We start from the raw sequence: 22,482 nt of genomic DNA, 5'->3' as shown, positions 1-22,482 counted from the left end.
CCGAAGGTCATTTACTCATCTTATTTTACCTTAAACATGGGGAATTTCAGTTTAAAGTGTCTTGAAAGTGGGTTTTCTTTGGGTCCACGAGCGGATTAATTCACTCCATGATTTCTTATTGGGAAAATATTGTTGGAATCCGAACTTTTTGCAATCCGAACAGCCTCCTGGAATGAATTAAATTCGGATTCTGGGGGCACCACTGTGTATAGGCAAACACCTATACTCCGATCTCTAGCGGTAGCGCACGGTGGACGCACGGTCGATGCAGACTACCACGGAGGCTGTGCGTAGGTGCATGGCGGGCGCAGGGGAACCGTGCGTCGACCCTGCGTTGCCCGCAGGTAGTCACACATACCGCAAGGCCACCGTATGGCAACCGTGGAAAGTGCGGCCGCCGTAATTTTTGGGGGTTGGGAAAATTCTTTTTTCATTGAGAAGAGCTTACAGCAGCCGCACGAATAACGCAAGCCCAAGGTACGCCCTATCTACGGTCGACGTGGAACACATCTACGTCATAGCTTGGCTCATCGAATTGCTACGGCGAACGTAGAAATGAAAAAAAGTTATAACTTTTTATGGTTTATAACTAGCGGAATTTTTTGTGGAATTATAACTGGCGCTATAATTCCACAGCGCACCTACGGCCTGTAAAATATAGCCAAGCGGCATAGGGCCTCCCTGAGGCCACCTCAGTTTATCTGCGGCCGCCACACGTTTCTGTCAATTCAGAGGGCGTACGGCCGCCGTATCCTCGCCGTAGAGCAAAGATTAGCGAAGATTAGGCGAGCACCCTGGCCAAATTCCAAATTCCTGCTCTAACATTTCAGGGGGTACTGCATCAGTGACACAGCTGCGCCCCCAGCAAAAGAAGCTACCGGCAGCCACATCCTGCAATAACATAGCTAGAAGAAGAACACTGATTAGGTTCCTCCCCATCACAAGAATCGTTGTTTGTTGTCCACAAACTGTTGCAAATGGGATTCTTGAAAATTAAAAGTGAAAGGAATTATGAGCATTTTCGTAAGATCATTCAATGTGACATGACCAGTTAAGCTAACAGCTTTTGAGGCAGCCTTGTTTGCTTGTATCTGATCAACTTTTATTTGTGTCATTGTTAGCACCAGATCGTCGATAAAAGTGATGCAGAAGTTGAGATAAACCATAAGGATGAGGAAGGCAGATTGTGCAAACAATCAGGTAATATAAGAACAAATTTAGGATTGCATAAAACTCTGCATCAAGCAAATGTCAGACAAAATAAGCAGAATTCTGCCAATGACTTTTGAGACGACGTAATCTGCCAAAAGAATGCTCAGTATACATGTGCAGAAATTCCAAGCACCTGTGGAAGCACCTATATATGTATCTGGAAGTCATCAGAGCAGCTGAACATATATTGTGCATGCCAGAAAAGGATTGTTACCTAAAATTCCGCACAAAGCTTCTAAAAGAAGCCAAAAATACTTGGAATCATGCCGTCGAGAAAACGGTGTGCCTCTGCACAACGAAAGATTTGGAGAACTTTCTGACCTTGCCCAAAAAGCTGATTGCTTGCAGCTCACTGTACTGCAAACTCCCAAGGATGTGGACCAGTGCAAGGCCTGAGGGTTTGGAGACGGGAGCGTTCTACCAAAACCTTTGAACAGTGAGTGGACTTTGAACCTTGTGGGATTATCTCATGTGAACAAGGCAGGCTGGGTGATTATTCAACGGCAGTCTGATATGGGAAAGATGATGCCATTGTTCCCAACATTCAGGCAGACTCCCCAGAGGGAGACACCATATTGTATCTGGTTTGGTTGCTTCATAACACTGATAGGAAGGTCACATATGGGCCTTGTGGATGCACAGGGTATGTTTAAAATTATATTTGCTATTAAAAATGTTTGGGAGGAGGTATATATACATATATACATAAATACATTATATATATATATACATATATACATTATATATACGTATATATACATATATACATAAAATATATGTATATATACGTATATATATATATATATATATATATATATATATATATATATATGTATATGTATATATGTATATATATATATATATATATATATATATATATATACATATACATATATATATATATATATATATATATATATATACATATATACATATACATATATATATATATATATATATATGTATAGAGCCTGGTGTTGGCTTAGTGGTTAGGGTGGCGGCTTGGGATCCCAGGATCCTGAGTTCAAGCCCCGCTGGCAGCTGAATTAACACCAGAGGGTTGACGCAGCCTGTCATCTATCTGAGGTCGGCGAAGTGAGTACCAGTGTACTGGTCCCGGTGTATGGCCCGGTTAGAATAGGTGTACCATATCCCTGTGTGTCGTAAGAGGCGACCAGGGTTGGCGCCAGGAAGGGCATCCGGCCATAAAAAAACATTTCCTCAAGAAAAAGCCTAACCCCTGCACAGCAGGGAAAAAATGGCTGTAAAAACGGTCATATATATATATGTATATGTATATATATATATATATATATATATATATATATATATATGTATATATGTATATGTATATATATATATATATATATATATATATATATATATATATATATATATATATATATATATATATATATATATATATATATATATATATATATATATATATATATATATATATATATATATATATATATATATATATATATATATATATATATATATATATATATATATATATCATACCGGGCGTAGTGGTGTGCGCCTGTAATCTGACTACTCGGAGGCTTGGGTTGGAGGATCACTTGAGGATGGGAGTTCTGCGCTGGGCCACACAATGAGAGAGTGTAGGGAATCCCGGAATCATGGCGAAACCCAATCCTTATCCCTGTGTCATAAGAGGTGACCAGGGTTGCGTCAGGAAGTACATCCGGCGTAAAAACTGTGCCAAATCAGTATGCGGATCATAACGGATGATCCGCTGTGCCGACTCCTGACGGGAGCAGCCGAAAGACGAACAACACAAAGAACATATATTTTGAAGTTTTTGTTTGTTTAGATTTCGTAAGTATATTGATGACTTCCGTCCTCTGTTTGCGTGTTTGTTTGTTTGTTTGTGTGTTTGTGTGTTTGTTTGTGTGTTTGTGTGTTTGTTTGTAGGCACGATAACTTGAGAACGGAAGAACCTACCAATGTCAAATTACACCACGTGATTCAGCAGGGACATAGCAAGTGCTGATTAGATTTTGGTCAAAATCGGTCAAACGTCAAGATCAAAGTGAGGTCAAACATCCAAAAAATGATAACTCGAGAACGGAAGAAGCTACCAATGTCAAATTACACCACGTGATTCAGGAGGGTGGTGGCTAGCGCGGATTAGATTTTGGTCAAAATCCGTCAAAGGTCAAGGTCACAGTGAGGTCAAACATCCAAAACATTTGATTTTTGATGGTTTGGTACAGAATCATTGTAGAAACTTCTGGCTTGCGTCGCTACCTTCTCTTGAGACAGCTTTTATTACACAAGGTCAGAGGTCAAGTTGATGATTTCGTAAGTACCAGTCTATGACTGCTTGTTTGTGTGTTTGTGTGTTTGTTTGTAGGCACGATAACTCGAGAACGGAAGAAGCTACCAATGTCAAATTACACCACTTGATTAAGGAGGGTGATGGCTTGCGCTGTTTAAATTTTGGTCAAAATCGGTCAAAGGTCAAGGTCACAGTGAGGTCAAACATAATTCCGTAAATTCATGTGGAGAAATGGAGTATTTTTGCTTCGGTCAATGTTACGAGTTCGTTTTAACTTCGATTTTAATTTTGTCTTCGTTTTTTTGCGATCGCTTAGGACGCTTAACACTCGGTTGTCGAAATTCTGGTAAAAATCGGATGTTTTGGAGACGTTTTAAGATTGTATATAAAATATTTCACTCGCCGTGTCACGGCTCGTCACGTGGTGCAGTGCGCTCGAGCAGACGCAGCGTTGAGTCACGTTCAGGTTTTCCGTGTGCTCGCTGACGGTGTTTTCGATAAAGATGGTGTTTAAAAGTCATTTTTTTATCTCAATAAAGGTTATCGTCGCATGCCTGACTCGCTAAGCTGTCCAATCATGTAAAGATTGTTGGTGGATGGCCGAATATTACGGTTTTTGGACTTTGATAAAATAATATTAAGTAATTGCGTGGAGAAATGGAGATTTTTGCTTCGGTCGATGTTACGAGTTTGTTTTAACTCGGATCGCAATTCTGTTTTGACTTTTGGTTACGGTTAAGTGTGCTTAACACTCGGTTGTCGAAATTCAGGTAAAAATCGGACGTTTTATAAGATTTATGTCGGGTGTCATGTCTGAGGCTTAACTGAAGATTATGCTAATGAAGGGGATTGTAACACACGGCATTACGCGCTCATTTTAAAGTCAATGTCAATCCTGTTTTCACTTTTGGTGATGGCTAAGTATGCTTCATACTCGGTTGTCGAAATTCTGGTAAAAATCGGATGTTTTATGAGATTTATGTCGGGTGTCGTATCTGAGGATTAACTGAAGATTATGCTAATGAAGGGGGGATTGTAACACACGGCATTACGCGCTCGTTTTAAAGTCAATTTTGGTAACGGTTAAGTATGCTTCACACTCGGTTGTCGAAATTCTGGTAAAAATTGGATGGATGTTTTATGAGAGCTTTGGTACAGAATCATCGTAGAAACTTCTGGTTTGCGTCGCTATCTTCTCTTTAAAAGAGACAGCTTTTATTAGACAAGGTCAGAGGTCAAGTTGACGATTTCGTAAGTACCAGTCTATGACTGCCTGTTTGTTTGTTTGTTTGTTTGTTTGTCAGCAAGCGCTAATCACCTGAACGGTGAAAGATGGGAGGAAACCTCTGAAAAAAATGTCGGGACGGGCCCCGAAAAGGTTATAGGCAAGGTGGCTAGGCCCCTCGGCCGGGGGTAGGAGGGTGTTTCCCCCTGACTGCCGTGGCCCAATAGGGAACTGATACTGGGCTCGCATCAGACGTGTTATGTGTACAGAAGATTAAATTCATTCAAAAAGAACCGGGGCAACACTGCCCTATATATATATATACACTATATATATATACACTATATATATATATATATATATATATATATATACTATATATATATATATACACTATATATATATATACACTATATATATATATATATATATATATATATATATATATATATATATATATATATATATATATACATTACATGTTGAACTCTTCCCTATTAAGATAATTATGAATGAAGATTCGTGTTCGGTTTTGTCCAAACAAACCAGAACACAAGCATCGATCGAAGCAAGAAATTATTGTGCAATCCTTTCAACTGCTGTTTCTTACCAAGCTCTCATGGTTGCATGAACAGCAGAGTGCGCAGGTAAGCAGCTGAAAGTATTAATTAACTCAATGGCTGAATTAATTGTACTTCCCTTGCCATTGCTAATTGCATCCTTTTACACTCCCGCAGGCTGCCGTATGAAATTGAGATGCGGTTGCAGGGCTGCTGTAATGACTCGCTTCTCCTTTGTGCAGCAATTAGCCAGCAGCGCTTGTATTGAGACGGTGCTGCTCCCAATCCACGAAGTGCCTTCATTAGCAAAAAATTAGCAGGCAAGCCCTTTGATAAGCGATGAAGGGAGGAAAGGGTAAGGCTCTGTTGTGGTTGTTAATTAGCAAAGCTATTAATGATCCTAATTACGCCTGTTTTGCCTGTGGGGTTTGAAGAAGGACCTACATTAATCTGTTAATTGTGCATTCATAGAGTGTGCCACAGCCAATTACTCTGCTATGCCTCAAATTCTTCATTCATTGCTTATTTAGGTCTCTATAAACCTGCAGTCTGCCTATCCCCATGTCCTGTGTCAAAAATTCTTCAAAGATTTTTTTCCATGGACTATCCAATTCTGGTTCAATACCTGCCACGGCAGATGATCACGCACATCGACAGTAAGCAGGAAATATTTTTTTTCACATACGACAGGTGAAGCTTTGTCACATCATGCTCCAGAGTTGACACCCTCCTTCCTAAATTTTAATCTGCAGAAAATTATGCAAATGAGAGGGTATTGGCATTCGTGCCTCATTTACACCTGCTGATTTGTTCTTTTTTTTTGGTACCATGTTACAACCACACGCTGCCAAATTATTAATCAGTGTCCACACCATTCAGCCACACAAATGCAAGTAATACTATGGATGATAATAGTATCACTTGTAATTCTATATATGATCTACTTATAAAGTTTGCTGAAACATTGTATGATAGTACTGCACTTAAAATTGCTCTAAGAATAAAGTTTCTCCAAAATAGTAAACACCAAAATACACTGCAGTTCATCAAACACAGTGATAGGCAACCTATAGAAATTGGGTGATCAAGTGTAACTATGTCACATGTGAAGGACATTGCAAAAAGCAACTTCGCTCAGCGAGATCACAATCAATCACAAAATCAGCCTTCATCTCATGCTTGAAATTCTATCAGTTTTGGCCTCTTGCTTTCAGGTGATATTGTCGCGTCCTTTCTCCAGTCGAAGTTGATATCGTGTTTATTAGATTATATGTAACTCACTTTTGAGTGTTTCCTGTATATTTGCTTTACTAGTCCCTTTTTCAGTTGTCAGACTTTAATTTCCATTTTAGTTATCACTATGTTTGACCTATTTTTGCAGTGTGCTGCTGCTGTTGCTGTTGCTGATGCTGTTGTGACTTGTCGCACCTACGTTTCAGGCTCTGTCAAGGACTGTTGTTCCATAATGAGTGCCAGAGCTCCAACTCAGGCATTGGACTTTGCAGAACAACCACAACTTAGAGGTTGTCTCGAGAACTAATTGCTCCCTAGATTTGTTGCTTGATTGAAGTGAAGTTGTTGTCTCACATCCCTCCCTCAAGTCCTTCAAGAGTGCTGCCTATCACCACCTCATGCTTTCCTCCATATCCACTGCTGTTGTCTTTTACTCTCACTAGCCCCAACCCATCCCCATCACTTTTTCTTTCGACGACTCAGACTCCTGTGAGATATCTTTGTTGCACTCTTCCCCTTTGACCCTCTACCAATCTTTGGATCTGCTGCTCCCTGTCAATTAATTTCTGCAACAGCATAGATTTCTGTATATAATAAAGAAATTTACACAAAAACTTTTTGTGAAAGACACAGTGGTGTTTATCGTCCACCAACGAACAATGGTGGCAGTTGGGTCCCCAAACTTAACAACCCATTGGAAAGATGGTGCCCTGCCTGCAAAGTACCACTTTTACAGTTTATAGTCGAGATGAGAATCATTGCCAGACTAGACAACTCATCGGCAAGCAAGCTACCACTGTGTAATCCTATCAGACAGCGGTATGAATAAAAGAATCTCTATAAACATTTAAAAAAAACATGATGCCAAAATTGGCATAATGAAGAAACCAAATTCACAACGGTTTAAAAGTATGGAACAGGAAAACATTAAATGTGTGATTTGCAAGCAATTTGAGAGCAGGTGGTGGAGATTTGCTTGTTCAAAAGGAGATGACAATGATTACTTTATAAGAGTTTTCAGAAAGCCACAAATAAGTAGATGTACGACAAGAGAAATACACGTATAAGGTATGCAAGGTGGCTGGAAGGCTTCCAGAATGCTGCAACTCACGAGTGTGGGGAGCGAATAGGACTTCCATTAAGATGATCCAGGGAGCCGTTAAGTTCATCTTGAGCAGCGTTTAGCATCGCCACTGCAGCGGGGTTGGCCAGTGCTGAGTTTGACAGGAAGGACAAGCTGTTCTCCGCAAGAGCCGCCTGCAAACAGCACGAGTTGCAACAACATAACAACGTCGCATTTTGCAGCGAGGTGACCAGCATAATGTTTTACCCTACTAATGATAGTTATTCCCCAGACCGCCGTTAAAGGCACATCTTATGCGGGTCATTTGCACAACCGAGTAGCATGATAATGTGAGTTTATGTACACAGTGCTTGGGCATATTGCAGAAACAGGTTTCAGAAAGTAGAAACCTATTAAAACTGACCAAGTTATGTTTCTTGCAATAGTGTACCCCATTCCTCATTTCATCCTCCCCCCTCACCCCTGTCTTCTGGCCTTCATTTGTCACAATACCTTTTTCTTTCATGGACTTTCATTTATTATATTATTATTATTCTTTTCTTGCATATTTAATAGCTACAGGCCACATTCCCTCGCAACATCTAAGACCTTTCATAATATATTCTCTCATCTTACCAACACAAAAACACTGATCTTTACATGGGATTTTAGCAACACAAGGCAAATACAGGATGTACAAAGGCAAGGGATTGCAAAAATGAAGGTTTTACTGCAAAACGCCATTTTCAATACATACATATGCTTTAAAATTTACGCATTGTTTTGTACTTCTACTTTTAGGTTTACAATAGCCAGCTTTCAACACCCTTCCAAAAAACATTGACCTGCATTAAATATGACTGTTTTTTTATGATCAGAAACCACGATAAGTTATTGTGAGTAGTTTTAATGTTGTGTGCTGAGCAATGTATTGCCATCAGCCTTCCCAGTGACATTTACAGCACTGGATCGGGACCATCACTGCTGATTCACATTCAACACATCCCATCTCTCCAGCATATTACACAAAATCGCAACCACTTTTTCCTACACAGTCGGATTACGAGGTAGAGTAACACGGAAAAAGTCGAAAAGGAGAGCAGTTCAACTGGATGTATATATATATATATATATATATATATATATATATATATATATATATATATATATATATATATATATATATATATGTAATGATTTCCCGAACAAGAAACTTCAACACTCAGGAGGAGGCCATTCGGCCCATCAACCCTGCACGATGATTGCCAGTCCATGCTCTATCCTTTCTGTATTCTGAGCATGAAGCAAGGAAGCAGCACATACCATTTTTTTTAAGTCTATGGTTTGACTTTATCGGATTCGAACCACCAACCTCTCACACTCAGAGCAGAAACTCGAACCATTACACCGGAGAGTCTGGTTCAAAATGTAAACATGATATCTATATTTCCAAGAAGCAAAACTTGTGCGAGCCAAAAATAGCAGGAAATATTTAATTGAATGCTGTTTTTCAACACTTTTTGTGTGCAACTTGCTGCAACTGGGACTGATGTTCCGCAACAATATTCTCTAGAGGCTCCACAATTTATTGCTGACTACGTCGTGGATAACATGAACCACTTTGCCAGGTTTTTGTTCATATCACGTGTGCTGGTACATCCTTAAGATTGAGGAACACAAATTTCGGAAATCTTGTGTTGCATAGTGGGCTCTGACTGTCGATCACACAGCACCATAAGGATACAGCAATAGAAAAATAAAAACATCAAGAGGACTTGCTGGCTCAAACTCACCTTTAAGGGTATTTATCTCTTTCTCTCCCTCTCTCTTTCTGATGTACCATACTCTTCACAGAACATCGGTGCGACCGAAGCAACTTCCTGAGCAATGGGATAATGGGTGGTTTTGCCATTGCCTTCCCAGCAGGAGTTAGGGTAGGAATTTGGAATTTGTTCATGGTGCCGGCGATAGCTCACATACACTTTGTGAAGGACACCGTGGAGTCCTTAACATCCACCAACTAATGCCAGCAGACGAAATGCTCAGTTTAACGTCCATCTGAGTGAGGGTGCACATATTGATGAATCACCTTGCCTGTGAAACACCAGGATGACAGTTTATAGCTAGGTCGGGATTTGAATCCACTCTAGACAGCTTCGAGATGAATGTGCAACCCCCAGGCCATCCTGCTAGCCCCAGGGTATTTGTTTACTTGCATAGTAATAATCAAAAGCTGAGTCTGAGCGTGCTTTTTGGCCGCTATTCTGTCAATTCTTTTCTCCAAAAGAGTGTGTCTCAGATAAGGCATTGGCCAAATGATATACAGTACAGCCATTTGGAGTTAAAGAACAACAAGCAAATTCGAACAACAAAGTTACTTTCTCACATTTGATGTCATTGATGAAAATAATGGCCATTTTCATTCTCTCTTACCATTGTCTGCTGCAAAAAAAAAACCTGCTTTGTCTTCTGCAGCTGTCTCACCTTACTGCTGCATACGAGGCTAAATGAGACAGATTCACATCCTGCCGATTTCCTTGGGGATTCCATTGTGCACACAAAGGTTTGCCATGTCGACACTGCGAGGCCGTTCGCTCCTTGTCTAGCCTTCGGTCCTTTGGGATCCGAGAATTTGCACAGTACAAAGAAAAATGCCTGTCTTGGTGGCAGAGACTGAGTTCAAGGTCAAGGGTCTTCTCGTGATCCAATGGCCCAGGGCTGATGGCTGTCCCGATTAGGGAAGCATTCAAATACAACCTTTCTTTATGTCCAAGGCCTCTTATTCAATGGTGCACCTAAAGCAAGCAATGAAACGAGGCAGGCATTACCTGAAGTACCCTGTTCCAGCAGCCAGTTACAAAGTGCCATGACCGGCTGGTTGTAATGTTGTTAGTGCACACCCACCTGAGGGGTTCAAAAAGTTCTGATTCTGATGTACCATACTATGTTACAGAGCATCAGTCCTGTCGAACCAGTTTCTTGGCAAATAGTATACTGCGTGGTTTGCTCTTGCCTTCCCAGCAGTAGTTATGGCAGGAATTTGAAATTTGGCCATGGTGCTGGCGATAGTTCGCCAAATCTTCGTGGAGGACACCGATCTTTAATGTTCACCAACTAATTCTTGCAGCAGGCTGCCCAGTTTAATGTCCATCCAGGAGATGTCAAACAAATTTATGAATCAACCTGCCTGTGAAATACCAGGATGACAGTTTATATCTGGGTCAGGATTCAAACCCAGTCTAGATAGCTTAGAGGTGAGTACGTGTACGACGAAGCCATCATGTGAGCCCCAAAAAGTTATACTAATGAGATCAGCAAAGTCTACCAAGACATGCAAAAAATGTATAACGAGGCATAGATGTGTGTGTGTGTGTGTGTGTGTGTGTGTGTGCGTGCGTGCGTGCGTGCGTGTGTGTGTGTGTGTGTGTGTGTGTGTGTGTGTGTACGTACATATGTACGTATATTCAAACGATGATAAAGTGACAAAATAGAAGATTGACACAAAACATGATGAACGAGTCTCCAAAGTTTCATGACTTGGAATGAGCTCTTGTTTTTCTGGGTAGTGAAGTATGTTTATCATTTTCCTGAAAAATTATTTGTCAGGCCTTAAAGAGGAACTTATTATTTATTATATCAAAGCAAAAGCATGCAATGTAAAGTCATATCCTGCAAAGGTAGTTAGGGTATTCTGAAGTACATTCCAATTTACCTTATTGTCGAGATCTCAGGAAGATATCGTAGAGATTTCAACTAATCATTAAAATTCAGAACACCGAGTCTTCGGATAATTTCCCAATAACATCTCCATTAGTAATTAATGTAACTACTTTGTCTTCCATTTGCAAATAGATGTGTACTGCCAAACATGCAGTGCACACTGGATCAAACATGTAATAGTGGTGGAGGGCTGTATTATTGAGTCTTGACAGAATGCTGCGGCATTAAGGAAAAGTTGTAAACCTCTGTGTGGCTACGAGCTGGACAGATTACAACTCCATCGCAGCGTGCGGAATTTTTTGCTGAATGGCCAATGCGATCAAAGCTGACACCAGTGAGAGAATTGGCATTGCAATAGCAGCTAGACCGACTCCATCACCACTGAAATCTGTATAATAACATTCAGTGTTTGTGTGTGTGTGTGTGTGTGTGTGTGTGTGCGTTTCATTTTGCATCTTCTCCCAAACTACTGGCTACACAAAGTTGAATGTGGGACCATATTAATCACCATGGGCCCAGGCAGTCCAGGGTCAAAATAAAATTCGATTTGGACACAAACATTTTCATGATTCTCATCGATAAATGCCCAGACAAAACAAGTGTGAACTCTGCTTCGCGGAGCTTGGCAACAAGTCCTGAGACGCTGCTGATTGGCTGTGTGAGGGTTGGAGGCAAGTGATGTCAATACACCATGACTGTAACTATTTTACTGTTATCTCAGTCTTCCCCATTCTTATAATTAAAAAAAAAAAAAAAAATCAGAGGTACAAACAACGCAACAGAAAGTGGGGCTGAGGCACATGGACTTGCTCGTTTATAATAACATATCAAAATGTCACCTCTGTACAACAAGGAAAAGGAGCATGAGAGCAGCAAATTTTACTCTGAAATACCAAAGGAAACAACCTTTACATGTTTTTGGAAAATCAAATTGTCTGAGATAGTTGCTGTTAACACTACTGCATTTGGAATAGTGCCGGAAGTAAATATGCAATAATCATCATGGAAAGGGACCTTCAGAGAAGTATACAACTCAGATAAATTAAGATAAACGACTAATGGAGAATATTTGTCTCATGAGAGGACACAATAGGAATAAATATGCATTGTTCTTCAATGATTGCTTTCTATAATTTTCTAAGTTCAATGGAAGATGATTTGAAAATATATGTCACGTGCACATTGCTTACATGTACTCAGCATACACATAAGGCTTACATTTACTCACAGTAACATTCTAAACTTTTCCCTGTACGGTTTTATGCAAAGTGATGTTTGAATAACAATCCGTCTTATTCAATCAATAGGAGGTTGCAAGGAGAATGAATTTTGAACAAATTATTAAGTTTGTATTTTTAGATCCTTGTGGAGGATCTCGAAGTCTTACTCACGTTGTTGTTCTTGTGGACTTTTTTGTTTCACAGCCTACAGTTTTCATCGAAACTTCCTGAAACTTGGCATATATATGTAAAAATAACCTGCGCAGACAGTAACCATCTCCGATTTTGAAAAGTCCTCGAAAAAAAAGTTATGACGTCAAAATATCTCCGCTAATGGACATTGCCTAAAAAATTATCTCTAACTAGGTAAGCTTTTTGAATTATGTTTGCGGGAATCGAACAGGGCATTGGCAGAGATTAATTACTGCACATATGATACCTTACTATGACGTCATTCCTATTTTTTGACATTTTTTGTTTCACAATCCATAGTTTTCATCGGATCTTTGTGAAACTTGCCATGTATATGCAGAAAGCCCACGCGCAGGAAGTAACCATCTCCGATTTTGGAAATTCTTCCAAGAAAAAAAAGTTGACGTCATATTATCGCCGCTAATGGAAATCGCCTATAGTCCTATACCATTATCTCCGAAAGAAGGCAATCTGTTTGAATTTTGTTTGCGGGAATCAAGCAGGGCATTTGCACAGATAATTTAATCCAAACCTGATACATCACAATGACGTCATATTCGTTTTTCTGACGTCATCATTAAGAGGGCGAGTATCTTAGCTCATTCGAGCTTGTTTTTTTACAAGGATTATAAGGAAATTATGCACATGAGGAGGCCATTCGGTCCATCATGCCTGTGCCACACCAATACCAGATTTAATAAATCCGTCAATACCCCTTACCTTCATGAGCAGCCTTTTGGCTGCTGCACTGGTACTCATATCACCGACCTCGGAAGGTTGACAGGCTGAGTCAACACCCTGGTGTATTAATTCAGCGGCCAACGGGGCTTGAACTCAGGACCGTAGGATCCCAAGCCACCACCCCAACCACTAAGCCAACACCAGGGTCTTATTTGTTTTGCTAACACAAGTTGTTCAAAGAGCAAATCTATCTGTATTTTAATCACAATAAACCAGAAACTTACAACATGCACCATTAGGAAGGCAACAGGCAGGAATGCCAGGAGGACACAGCTATAAACTGTAATCCCGGTGTTTTACAGGCAGGGTGATTCATCAATGTGTGCCATCCCTCAGATAGACATTAAACAGGCGTCCCATCTGCTGGCATTAGTTGGTGAACGGTAAATATCCCAGACCGAAGTATATTTCTTGGCCTGAAACTCGTCGTTCATGAAGAGCAGGCGAGCTGTCACCGGCACAATGTCGAAATTACTAATTCCTGCCACAACCTTAGTCGAAAGTGAGGCCTGGCCAGGTAGTTCATGAAAGACTTGGGCCAAGCCTCCTCTGGCCAACCCCTCAATAATGTTGGAATAATTTTGGCCATTAAAAAGAAGATCATGAGGACAGCAATGCTCCCATAAATAGTGTAAACAACGGTTAAAATTAATTGTGTATTACTTTCCTTTGTTTAAAAAACACAAACAACCCCTAATAAAGCCCTGTAAAGATATTCGATGTATTTGCAGTAAATGTGTTGTAATACCCGACACAGTGGCATTGTGGTGGGAGCATCTGCTCTGAGTCTGGGAGGTTGCCGGTTCGATTCCCAGCCCTTCGTTGAATCATACCAAGGGCTTTAAAAATGGCGCTTTCTTGCTTGATGTTCGACATTTAGAGGATAGAGCACTGATCTTAGGGATTTCTCTCCAAAAGTCCCCTGCTGACTGCAGGCAGAAAGGTGGTGCCACCACAAAGTTCCCTGCTGACCACAGACAGAAATGTGCTGCCTCCAATACCCATGCTGTGTAACTCCCCCAAGGTCAGTGGCCATATTTGGCTGATGTCAAGTTGTGTTGTCTGTCTGCATGTGAGTATGTGATTTGTATGACAGAGCCCTCATATAATCTATATAAATTAAGTCTTCTAAGGTCTACTTCATCAGAAAAAAATTATCCTGCTCTTTTTTTTTTTTGAGATATCCTGCTCTTTTTGAGATATCCTGCTCGCAGACAAACAAACAGGGGTGACTACATAATCTCCCTTCATCTTCTGTGGTGGAGGTCATTCCCTCTCCCTCCCCGGATATCATCATCACACTGATCTGAACAACACTTCCCAACATACTTGTTCTTTTTCTTTCATATGCAGCACATGGCTGTGGGTAGCATAATTTGCTGGGGCCAGCGCTGTGCCGCTGATGCAGTGCACCCTTCAGGTGAGAGCAGAAATTTGTAATTTGTTCACGGTGCCAGTGAGAGCTCGCCGATTGTTCGTGAAGGACAACGTGGGATATTTAACATTCACCAAACAATGCCGGCAGATGGGACACCGGTATAACGTCCATCCAAAGAACGGCACACCCAATGATGAATCGCCCGGCCTGCGAAACAACGGGATGACTGTTTATGGCTGGGTCGGGATTTGAACCTTAGATAAACAGCTTAGTGGTGAGTGTATTAGTGTCGCTTATGATGTAGCTTAGCCCACAATACTAAGTACACATTGCAATTTTGTCTCAACAACACAATATGACAATTAAAGAACAGTTTCTGCAATTATTAAAACTTGGCCAAAGTACTGTTTTGTTTCAAAAAACAATTTTTTGGGGTAAATTTAAACACCCCTTTTGAAGATAATTTTCACAATCTATCTATATATGTTTCGAAAACTCTCATCTTGTATGTATGTATGTATGTATGTATGTATGTATGTATGTATGTATGTATGTATGTATATTCCCGAAATACAGCCAAAAGGGTACAGGATAGCACAAAAATGTTAGGGCCACCTTACTCACCATTCTCCTGCGGTTTGCAGTATCAAGTTTCGTTCAAATCGGGCAACGAAAAAATTATTAAAAACAGCTTAACTCCAAGAAAGGCTTATCCTTGGTCAGACAAACTCCACCTCCTTGGGGCTTAGCCTCCATTTTGATTCGACAAATCCCTCGCCTTGGAACAGGTCTAAACGGTTTCTGTTCGATTGAGCTTCATACCTACAAATCGCTGTATACATTGCTAATTGCTTGCCAAGCCAGCTGTTCCTTATCAACTGCTGTTTGCAAGCCATGGTGATACAGTGTTTGCTTCGACCGTTTCATTGCAGTGCTTGCTTGAGTGCTTAAGCCATTTTGTGAGCACTCTACAAGCTGCTTGGTTTGACCATCTGTTTTTTTAAATTTCCTTCTATGTAATGGACCCAGATTACGTCTATCTCATAGTATTAAAGACGTGGGAATTGGCATGTCGGATCTGCTGGACATTTTCAGCCATTTGAACTGGAAGCAGTCTTCACTCTGCAAGGCAGTTCTGAGATTTTTAAAAGACAGCCGGAAATTCCTAAAGCATTATGAATTACCGAAATGCTCCTTCATTCACATGGCGTTTAGGCGATTGACATACAAACAAGCAGACAGAGAGACAGACAGACAAACGGAATAACGCACAAGACCAACAAATCTATCTATATATTACTAAAACTCTCATCTTGTATGTATGATGTATGTATGTTCCCGAAATACAGCCAAAACGGTACACGATAGCACAAATTTTTTAGGGCCACCTTACTCACCATTCTCCTGTGGTGTGCAGTATCAAGTTTCGTTCAAATCAGGCAACGAAAAAATTATTAAGAAATCGATTTCCGATTCAGTCAAGTACTCTTCGGAAGAATTTGATCAATGGAAACAACCTCAGCGGTTTAGTTCGCTGGAACTATCTTTTTTCTTTTTTTTTCCTTGAAATGATTTTTTCATCAACCGTCACACCGGGAACCCAACGGGTTCACGGGTCATCTAGTATACTTTAAAAATTCTCTGTTTTCACAAGTAATAAATAGACAGACAAACGGACTCATATGCAATGCCCTCTCCTCTGGTGAGGGTAATAATCCGATGTACATACAACAAGCATCGTGATTATATTCAGTACCTGGTATCATTCCAATTGCACTGGGCCATGGACCAACACCCAGGCCTAAGGCCTGAGGCCTGCCAATCTGTGCTGCTTCATGTAATGGCAGCACATGATTTTATTGGGGTGTAGTCATGCCAGCTGTCCAGCCAATGGATGTAAATCAGTGGAGTGGAGTAATGTCAGTTGACCACTGATTTATATATAATATGTGATACTTTCAAAGTTTAAAAAGGGAATAACTGTGAAAAATTGATGAAACGCCCTGAAACTCGAGCTTCTTTTGTAACTTATCATAATAAAGCCACACACCAAGTTTCAGTTGAATATATTAAAGGGTATTGGGAAAAAGTTTAGAAAAAACACAGGTGGGATGAAAGGACGGACAGACAGATGGATGGACAGAAGGAGAGCAAACATAGTCCCATCCGGTGAAACAGGTAGGGGGATAATAAATGTCTCTGGCAATAAATTAATGAAACAAAACGTTTGATTGATGAATGTGTCACCTATCACAAACATATTCCATTCCGGTGAAACTGTAGAGAAGTAGCAAAATAGATAGTAAACACATGAAATGGAGGCAAGTAAACTTATCACAAAATCTCTCTCCATCCCACTCCCTCATCACCATAACAGACAAATACACGATGCATTCTTTCACTCCATTGATTTTCACGATTAATTAATTGTGCTGTAAATTATTAATTGTATTTTCAAAGTGAAAGTGCAAATATAAATGTACAAAATACACGTTTCATTGCTTGTTTATATTTGTACTTGAACTTTGGATGCAGGCTTGATCCCTAAACCTCTCCCCCATCTTCCCCTTGTCCCTCTCTCTCCTCCCCCACCCCACCCCACCCCCGTCCCCAATGGGTTATTGTCATGCAAAGATGGCAATTGATAATTCACACGAAGCAGATAACTAACTCGGTGCGTGACAATTAAAGGGGAACGGAGCATGAGAGCCTAAGAAAGTTGCATCAGTTTTGCAGTGATGCCTATGCAAAAGGTAATCTCAACGAGATGATGTTAAGTTATATTACAAGAATTATGGGATAAGGACAATGAAGAAAGTAAACGAAGAGATTAACTTCAAAGGATAGGGCTTTCAAGAAATGTAAGAGCTTCTTAAATGCAGGAATAGACATTTAATTGAAATGACAAAGTGAAGAATGGAATCCCACATTGAAAAAGATAGAGTCCAAATGGTAAATGTGCATGCACCTGCGAGATTTTGGAGTTCATTCAAACATGAACAGCAGCAGACAGTGATAACAGTCCATAGTACAACATCACCTTATAGAGTGATGGTTATGGTTAACCAGCTTAACTTCACTTGCAATGTGTTTACATGTCACAACTTACAGTATACAAACAAGTAAAATAAATTGCCAGGATTCCCACTCTGGGGTGGACTGGTCTATATTGTGATAATTCATTTCTCTTCCTGGTATTGGCTGCAGTACAATCACACTGATAAGTAGGGAGCTGTATCTCTGCAAAGCTCATGTTTAATATGCGGAGCCTCGCCAGAAAAGCATTTTTAAAATTTAAATTTCCTGGTTGCTCACAAAACTGATTTGTGGACCACGAACAGGTTAATTCATGTGTGGCAGGCATTTCCTGTTGGTCAGGATGCATACAGCAATAGCTGGTGTGGCACATGCTTCCTGCTACCCACTACAGTAACGGTGTTTGATCTCCATGGATGTGTCACGTAATTGGCATGCCCTCCGCAATTTAATATCCCTTCCCTGTCTTAATGTTCTAACCCAAATTTGGTAGCATTTTGACTGGTGGGTCTGGAGAAGAAGATTTTTGAAGGAATTTACTAAGCCTGCCATTTTGACCTCCTTGAAGTCATGTGACCGGAACGAGCTTTTGCAGTCCCTGTTACTTCCCAAGAGCAGAGCACTTTTGTCAAATTTCAGCTGGATAAGTCAAATTAGGAGATGGACAGATGGACAGATGGATGGTGCATGATGACTATACCTTAACTGGAATTCCAATCTACTATATAAATGGCAGTCCTTCTGTCCGTGTCTGTCTGTCTGTCTGTTTTTTTGTGACGAATAAGCTCCTAGACCAGTGAACCGATCTTGATGGAACTTTACACACATATAGAACGAACATTCAGCTCCAGGATGCGCTAAGTGGCTCTCCATAAAAATGAAAAAAATATGTATTAAAAAAAAAAAAAAATATATATATATATATATATATATATATATATATATATATATATATATATATATATATATATATATATATATATGAAATAAAATTTCCATAAGAAAAAAAATGGGTTTCAAATAGTGCGCTGGCATATTAATCATAACAAAAGGATTCATGGTTAAAAACGCGAGGGTTTTTTGAAATGCAAAATGTTCGTATTCATTGACTTTTTAAACATACACATTCTCCTCCTGTTATTTGAATTCTCGAACTGCACGCGCATGGCAACAGCTAACTGCTGATAGATCTGCTCATGAAAGAGCCAGGCAAGCCATAAAGGGGGTTAGGGAGACAATTGATAAAGGGAAGATAGATGATGTGAGTGAGTGAGGGCCAGCGGGCCTGTGTGTATGGAGTGAGTGAGGGCCAGCGGGCCTGTGTGTATGGAGTGAGTGAGGGCCAGCGGGCCTGTGTGTATGGAGCGAATGTGGTATGCATGGTGCGATGAGTGATTGGGGGGAGGAGTGATTCCCACCCAAGTGACCCTGGGGTCAGAGTAATGTGAGTTAGTGGGTTAGTCAAATTGACAAAAATGGAGGTCGCTTTGCTGTTGGTGTGAATGTGGGCTCGAAACCCGTTTGGAGGGGTGCAGGAGTCCTGTTGACGGGCTGGGAGCATGGCTGCGAACGGTGAGTATCGCTTAGTGGGCACAAATAGGGCAAATTTCCCGGGTATTCCCGGGTACTTCAGCTAGTTCCACATAAACTAATAATATGCCCCCTCCCCAAGGAGTTTTTCCTCCTCGGACAAATGCTGTGTTAACATGTATAAATATCTTATCATGGCGTTTTGTGGGGAACACTTAATGGAAGTAAAAAACAAAACAAAACAGGACCACTGGACCCATAGCTTATCTGGGCCCAGGCCCAATGTTGTAACCCAAATTTGGTAGCATTCTGAATGGTGGGAGTGGAGAAAACGATTTTTAAAGAAATTTACTAAGTTGGCCATTTTGACCGACTTAAAGTCGCATGACTGGAACAAGTATTGCAATCCCCGTTACATTACTAGTCAGGGGTGGAACGTTGTTGCCAAATTGCATCTGGATCGGCCCAGCACTTTGGCCAGAGAAGTCAAAATAGGAGACAGACAGATGGACAGATGGATGGAGAGTGCACGAAGACAATACCTTATCTGGAATTTAAATTCCAGATAAGCTAACAACAGCAGCGATAGTTTAAAAAGGAAATCATATATGTTTGTGGTTTAAAATTAGCTTATCTGGAATTTCAATTACATTTAGGTATTGTCATCATGCTGAGTCAGTCTGTCCGTATCCTATTTCGACTTCTTCGGCAAAACCGCTGGGCCGATCCGGCTGAAATTTGGTAGCAACGTTCTGCTCCTGACTGGTAATGGAGATTGTAAAGCTCATTCCAGTCATGTGACTTTAAATAGGTCAAAATGGCCGACATAGTAAATTTCTTCAAAAATCTTCTTCTCCTGACCCACCAGTCAGAATGGTACCAAATGTGGGTTGCAACATTAGGCCAGGGTAGGGATGTCAAACGACGGCAGTTATGCCGATCACCTTACCGGAACGTGGAGGTGAGGTGTTTTTAATAACGTGGAGGTGAGGTGTTTTTAATAACATGGAGGTGAGGTGTTTTCAATAATGTGGAGGTGAGGTGTTTTTCATATCATGGCAGTGAGGTGTTTTAATAACGTGGAGGTGAGGTGTTTTTAATAACGTGGAGGTGAGGTGTTTTTCATATCATGGCAGTGAGGTGTTTTTAATAACGTGGAGGTGAGGTGTTTTTAATAACGTTGTGGTGAGGTGTTTTTAATAACGTTGTGGTGAGGTGTTTTTAATAACGTGGAGGTGAGGTATTTTTAATAACGTTGTGGTGAGGTGTTTTTAATAACATGGAGGTGAGGTGTTTTTAATAACGTTGTGGTGAGGTGTTTTTAATAACAAGGAGGTGAGGTGTTTTTAATAACATTGTGGTGAGGTGTTTTTATTAACATGGAGGTGAGGTGTTTTCAATAATGTGGAGGTGAGGTGTTTTTCATATCATGGCAGTGAGGTGTTTTTAATAACGTGGAGGTGAGGTGTTTTTAATAACGTTGTGGTGAGGTGTTTTTAATAACATGGGGGTGAGGTGTTTTCAATAATGTGGAGGTGAGGTGTTTTTCATATCATGGCAGTGAGGTGTTTTTAATAACGTGGAGGTGAGGTGTTTTTAATAATGTTGTGGTGAGGTGTTTTTATTAACATGGAGGTGAGGTGTTTTCAATAATGTGGAGGTGAGGTGTTTTTCATAACGTGGAGGTGAGGTGTTTTTAATAACGTTGTGGTGAGGTGTTTTTAATAACATGGAGGTGAGGTGTTTTCAATAATGTGGAGGTGAGGTGTTTTTAATAACGTGGCAGTGAGGTGTTTTAATAATGTGGAGGTGAGGTGTTTTTAATAACGTTGTGGTGAGGTGTTTTCATATCATGGAAGTGAGGTGTTTTTAATAACGTGGAGGTGAGGTGTTTTTAATAACGTGGCAGTGAGGTGTTTTTAATAATGTGGAAGTGAGGTGTTTTTATTAACGTGGAAGTGAGGTGTTTTCAATAATGTGGCAGTGAGGTGTTTTTCATATTGTTGTGGTGAGGTGTTGTTAATAACATGGAGGTGAGGTGTTTTCAATAATGTTGCAGTGAGGTATTTGTATTAACATGGCAGTGAGGTGTTTTTAATAATGTTGTGGTGAGGTGTTGTTAATAACATGGAGGTGAGGTGTTTTCAATAATGTGGCAGTGAGGTGTTACAAAAAATGTTTTGGTGAGGTGTTTTAATAATGGTGAAATGAGGTGTTTATAATAACGTGGAGGTGAGGTATTTTCAAATAAGTTGGAGGTGAATTGTAAAATAATGTTGTGATGAGGTGTTTCCAATAATGTGGAGGTGAGAGGTTTATAATAATGCAGCGATGAGGTGATTTTAATATTGTGGTGGTGAGGTGTTTTTAAAATGATGGCAGTGAGGTGTTTCAAATACCATGGTGGTGAGGTGTATTTAATATCGTGGTAGGATTGTGTTCTAAAAAATGTTATAGTGAGGTGTTTTTAATAATGTTGAGGTGAGGTGTTTTCAAATAACGTGGAGGTGAATCTTAAAATAATGTTGTGGTGAGGTGTTTTTAATAACGTGGAGATGAGGTGTTGATAATAATGCAGTGATGAGGTGTTTTTAATATCGTGATGGTGAGGTGTTTTTAATGTCGTTGCTGTGAGATGTTTTTAATATCATGGCAGTAAGGTATTTTAAAAAATGTTGTGATGAGGTGTTTTTAATGTCGTCGCAGTGAGGTGTTTTAAATACTGTGGCTGTGAGATGTTTTTAATATCATGGCAGTAAGGTATTTTTTAAAATGTTGTGATGAGGTGTTTTTAATGTCGTCACAGTGAGGTGTTTTAAATATCATGGCGTTAAGGTATTTTTTAAAATGTTGTGGTGAGGTGTTTTTAATATCGTGGCAGTGAGGTGTTTTAAATACTGTGGCTGTGAGATATTTTTAATATCATGGCAGTAAGGTATTTTTAAAAATGTTGTGGTGAGGTGTTATTAATATCGTGGCAGTGAGGTGTTTAAATACTGTGGCTGTGAGATGTTTTTAATATCATGGCAGTCAGGTATTTTTTAAAATGTTGTGGTGAGGTGTT

General features: G+C 40.1%; 1 protein-coding gene across 10 annotated transcripts in view; it reads right to left on the bottom strand.

Annotated features, from left to right (window-relative positions):
• Positions 1 to 22,482, bottom strand: part of LOC147020180 (forkhead box protein P1-B-like) — a 737,853-nt gene that overhangs the window by 27,420 nt on the left and 687,951 nt on the right. For all 10 annotated transcript variants that reach the window (XM_085895286.1, XM_085895292.1, XM_085895291.1 and 7 more), the window contains one exon: positions 7,650 to 7,795. In XM_085895286.1, coding sequence (XP_085751412.1) covers positions 7,650 to 7,795 — 146 coding nt within the window. The remainder of the gene's footprint in view (positions 1 to 7,649; positions 7,796 to 22,482) is intronic.

The sequence above is a fragment of the Eptatretus burgeri genome, chromosome 9, assembly GCF_056783735.1.
Source record: "Eptatretus burgeri isolate ZD-2024b chromosome 9, Ebu_testis_v1, whole genome shotgun sequence".
In the NCBI taxonomy this organism is placed as follows: Eukaryota; Metazoa; Chordata; class Myxini; order Myxiniformes; family Myxinidae; genus Eptatretus; species Eptatretus burgeri.
This window is presented reverse-complemented; position numbering and strand designations above follow the sequence as displayed.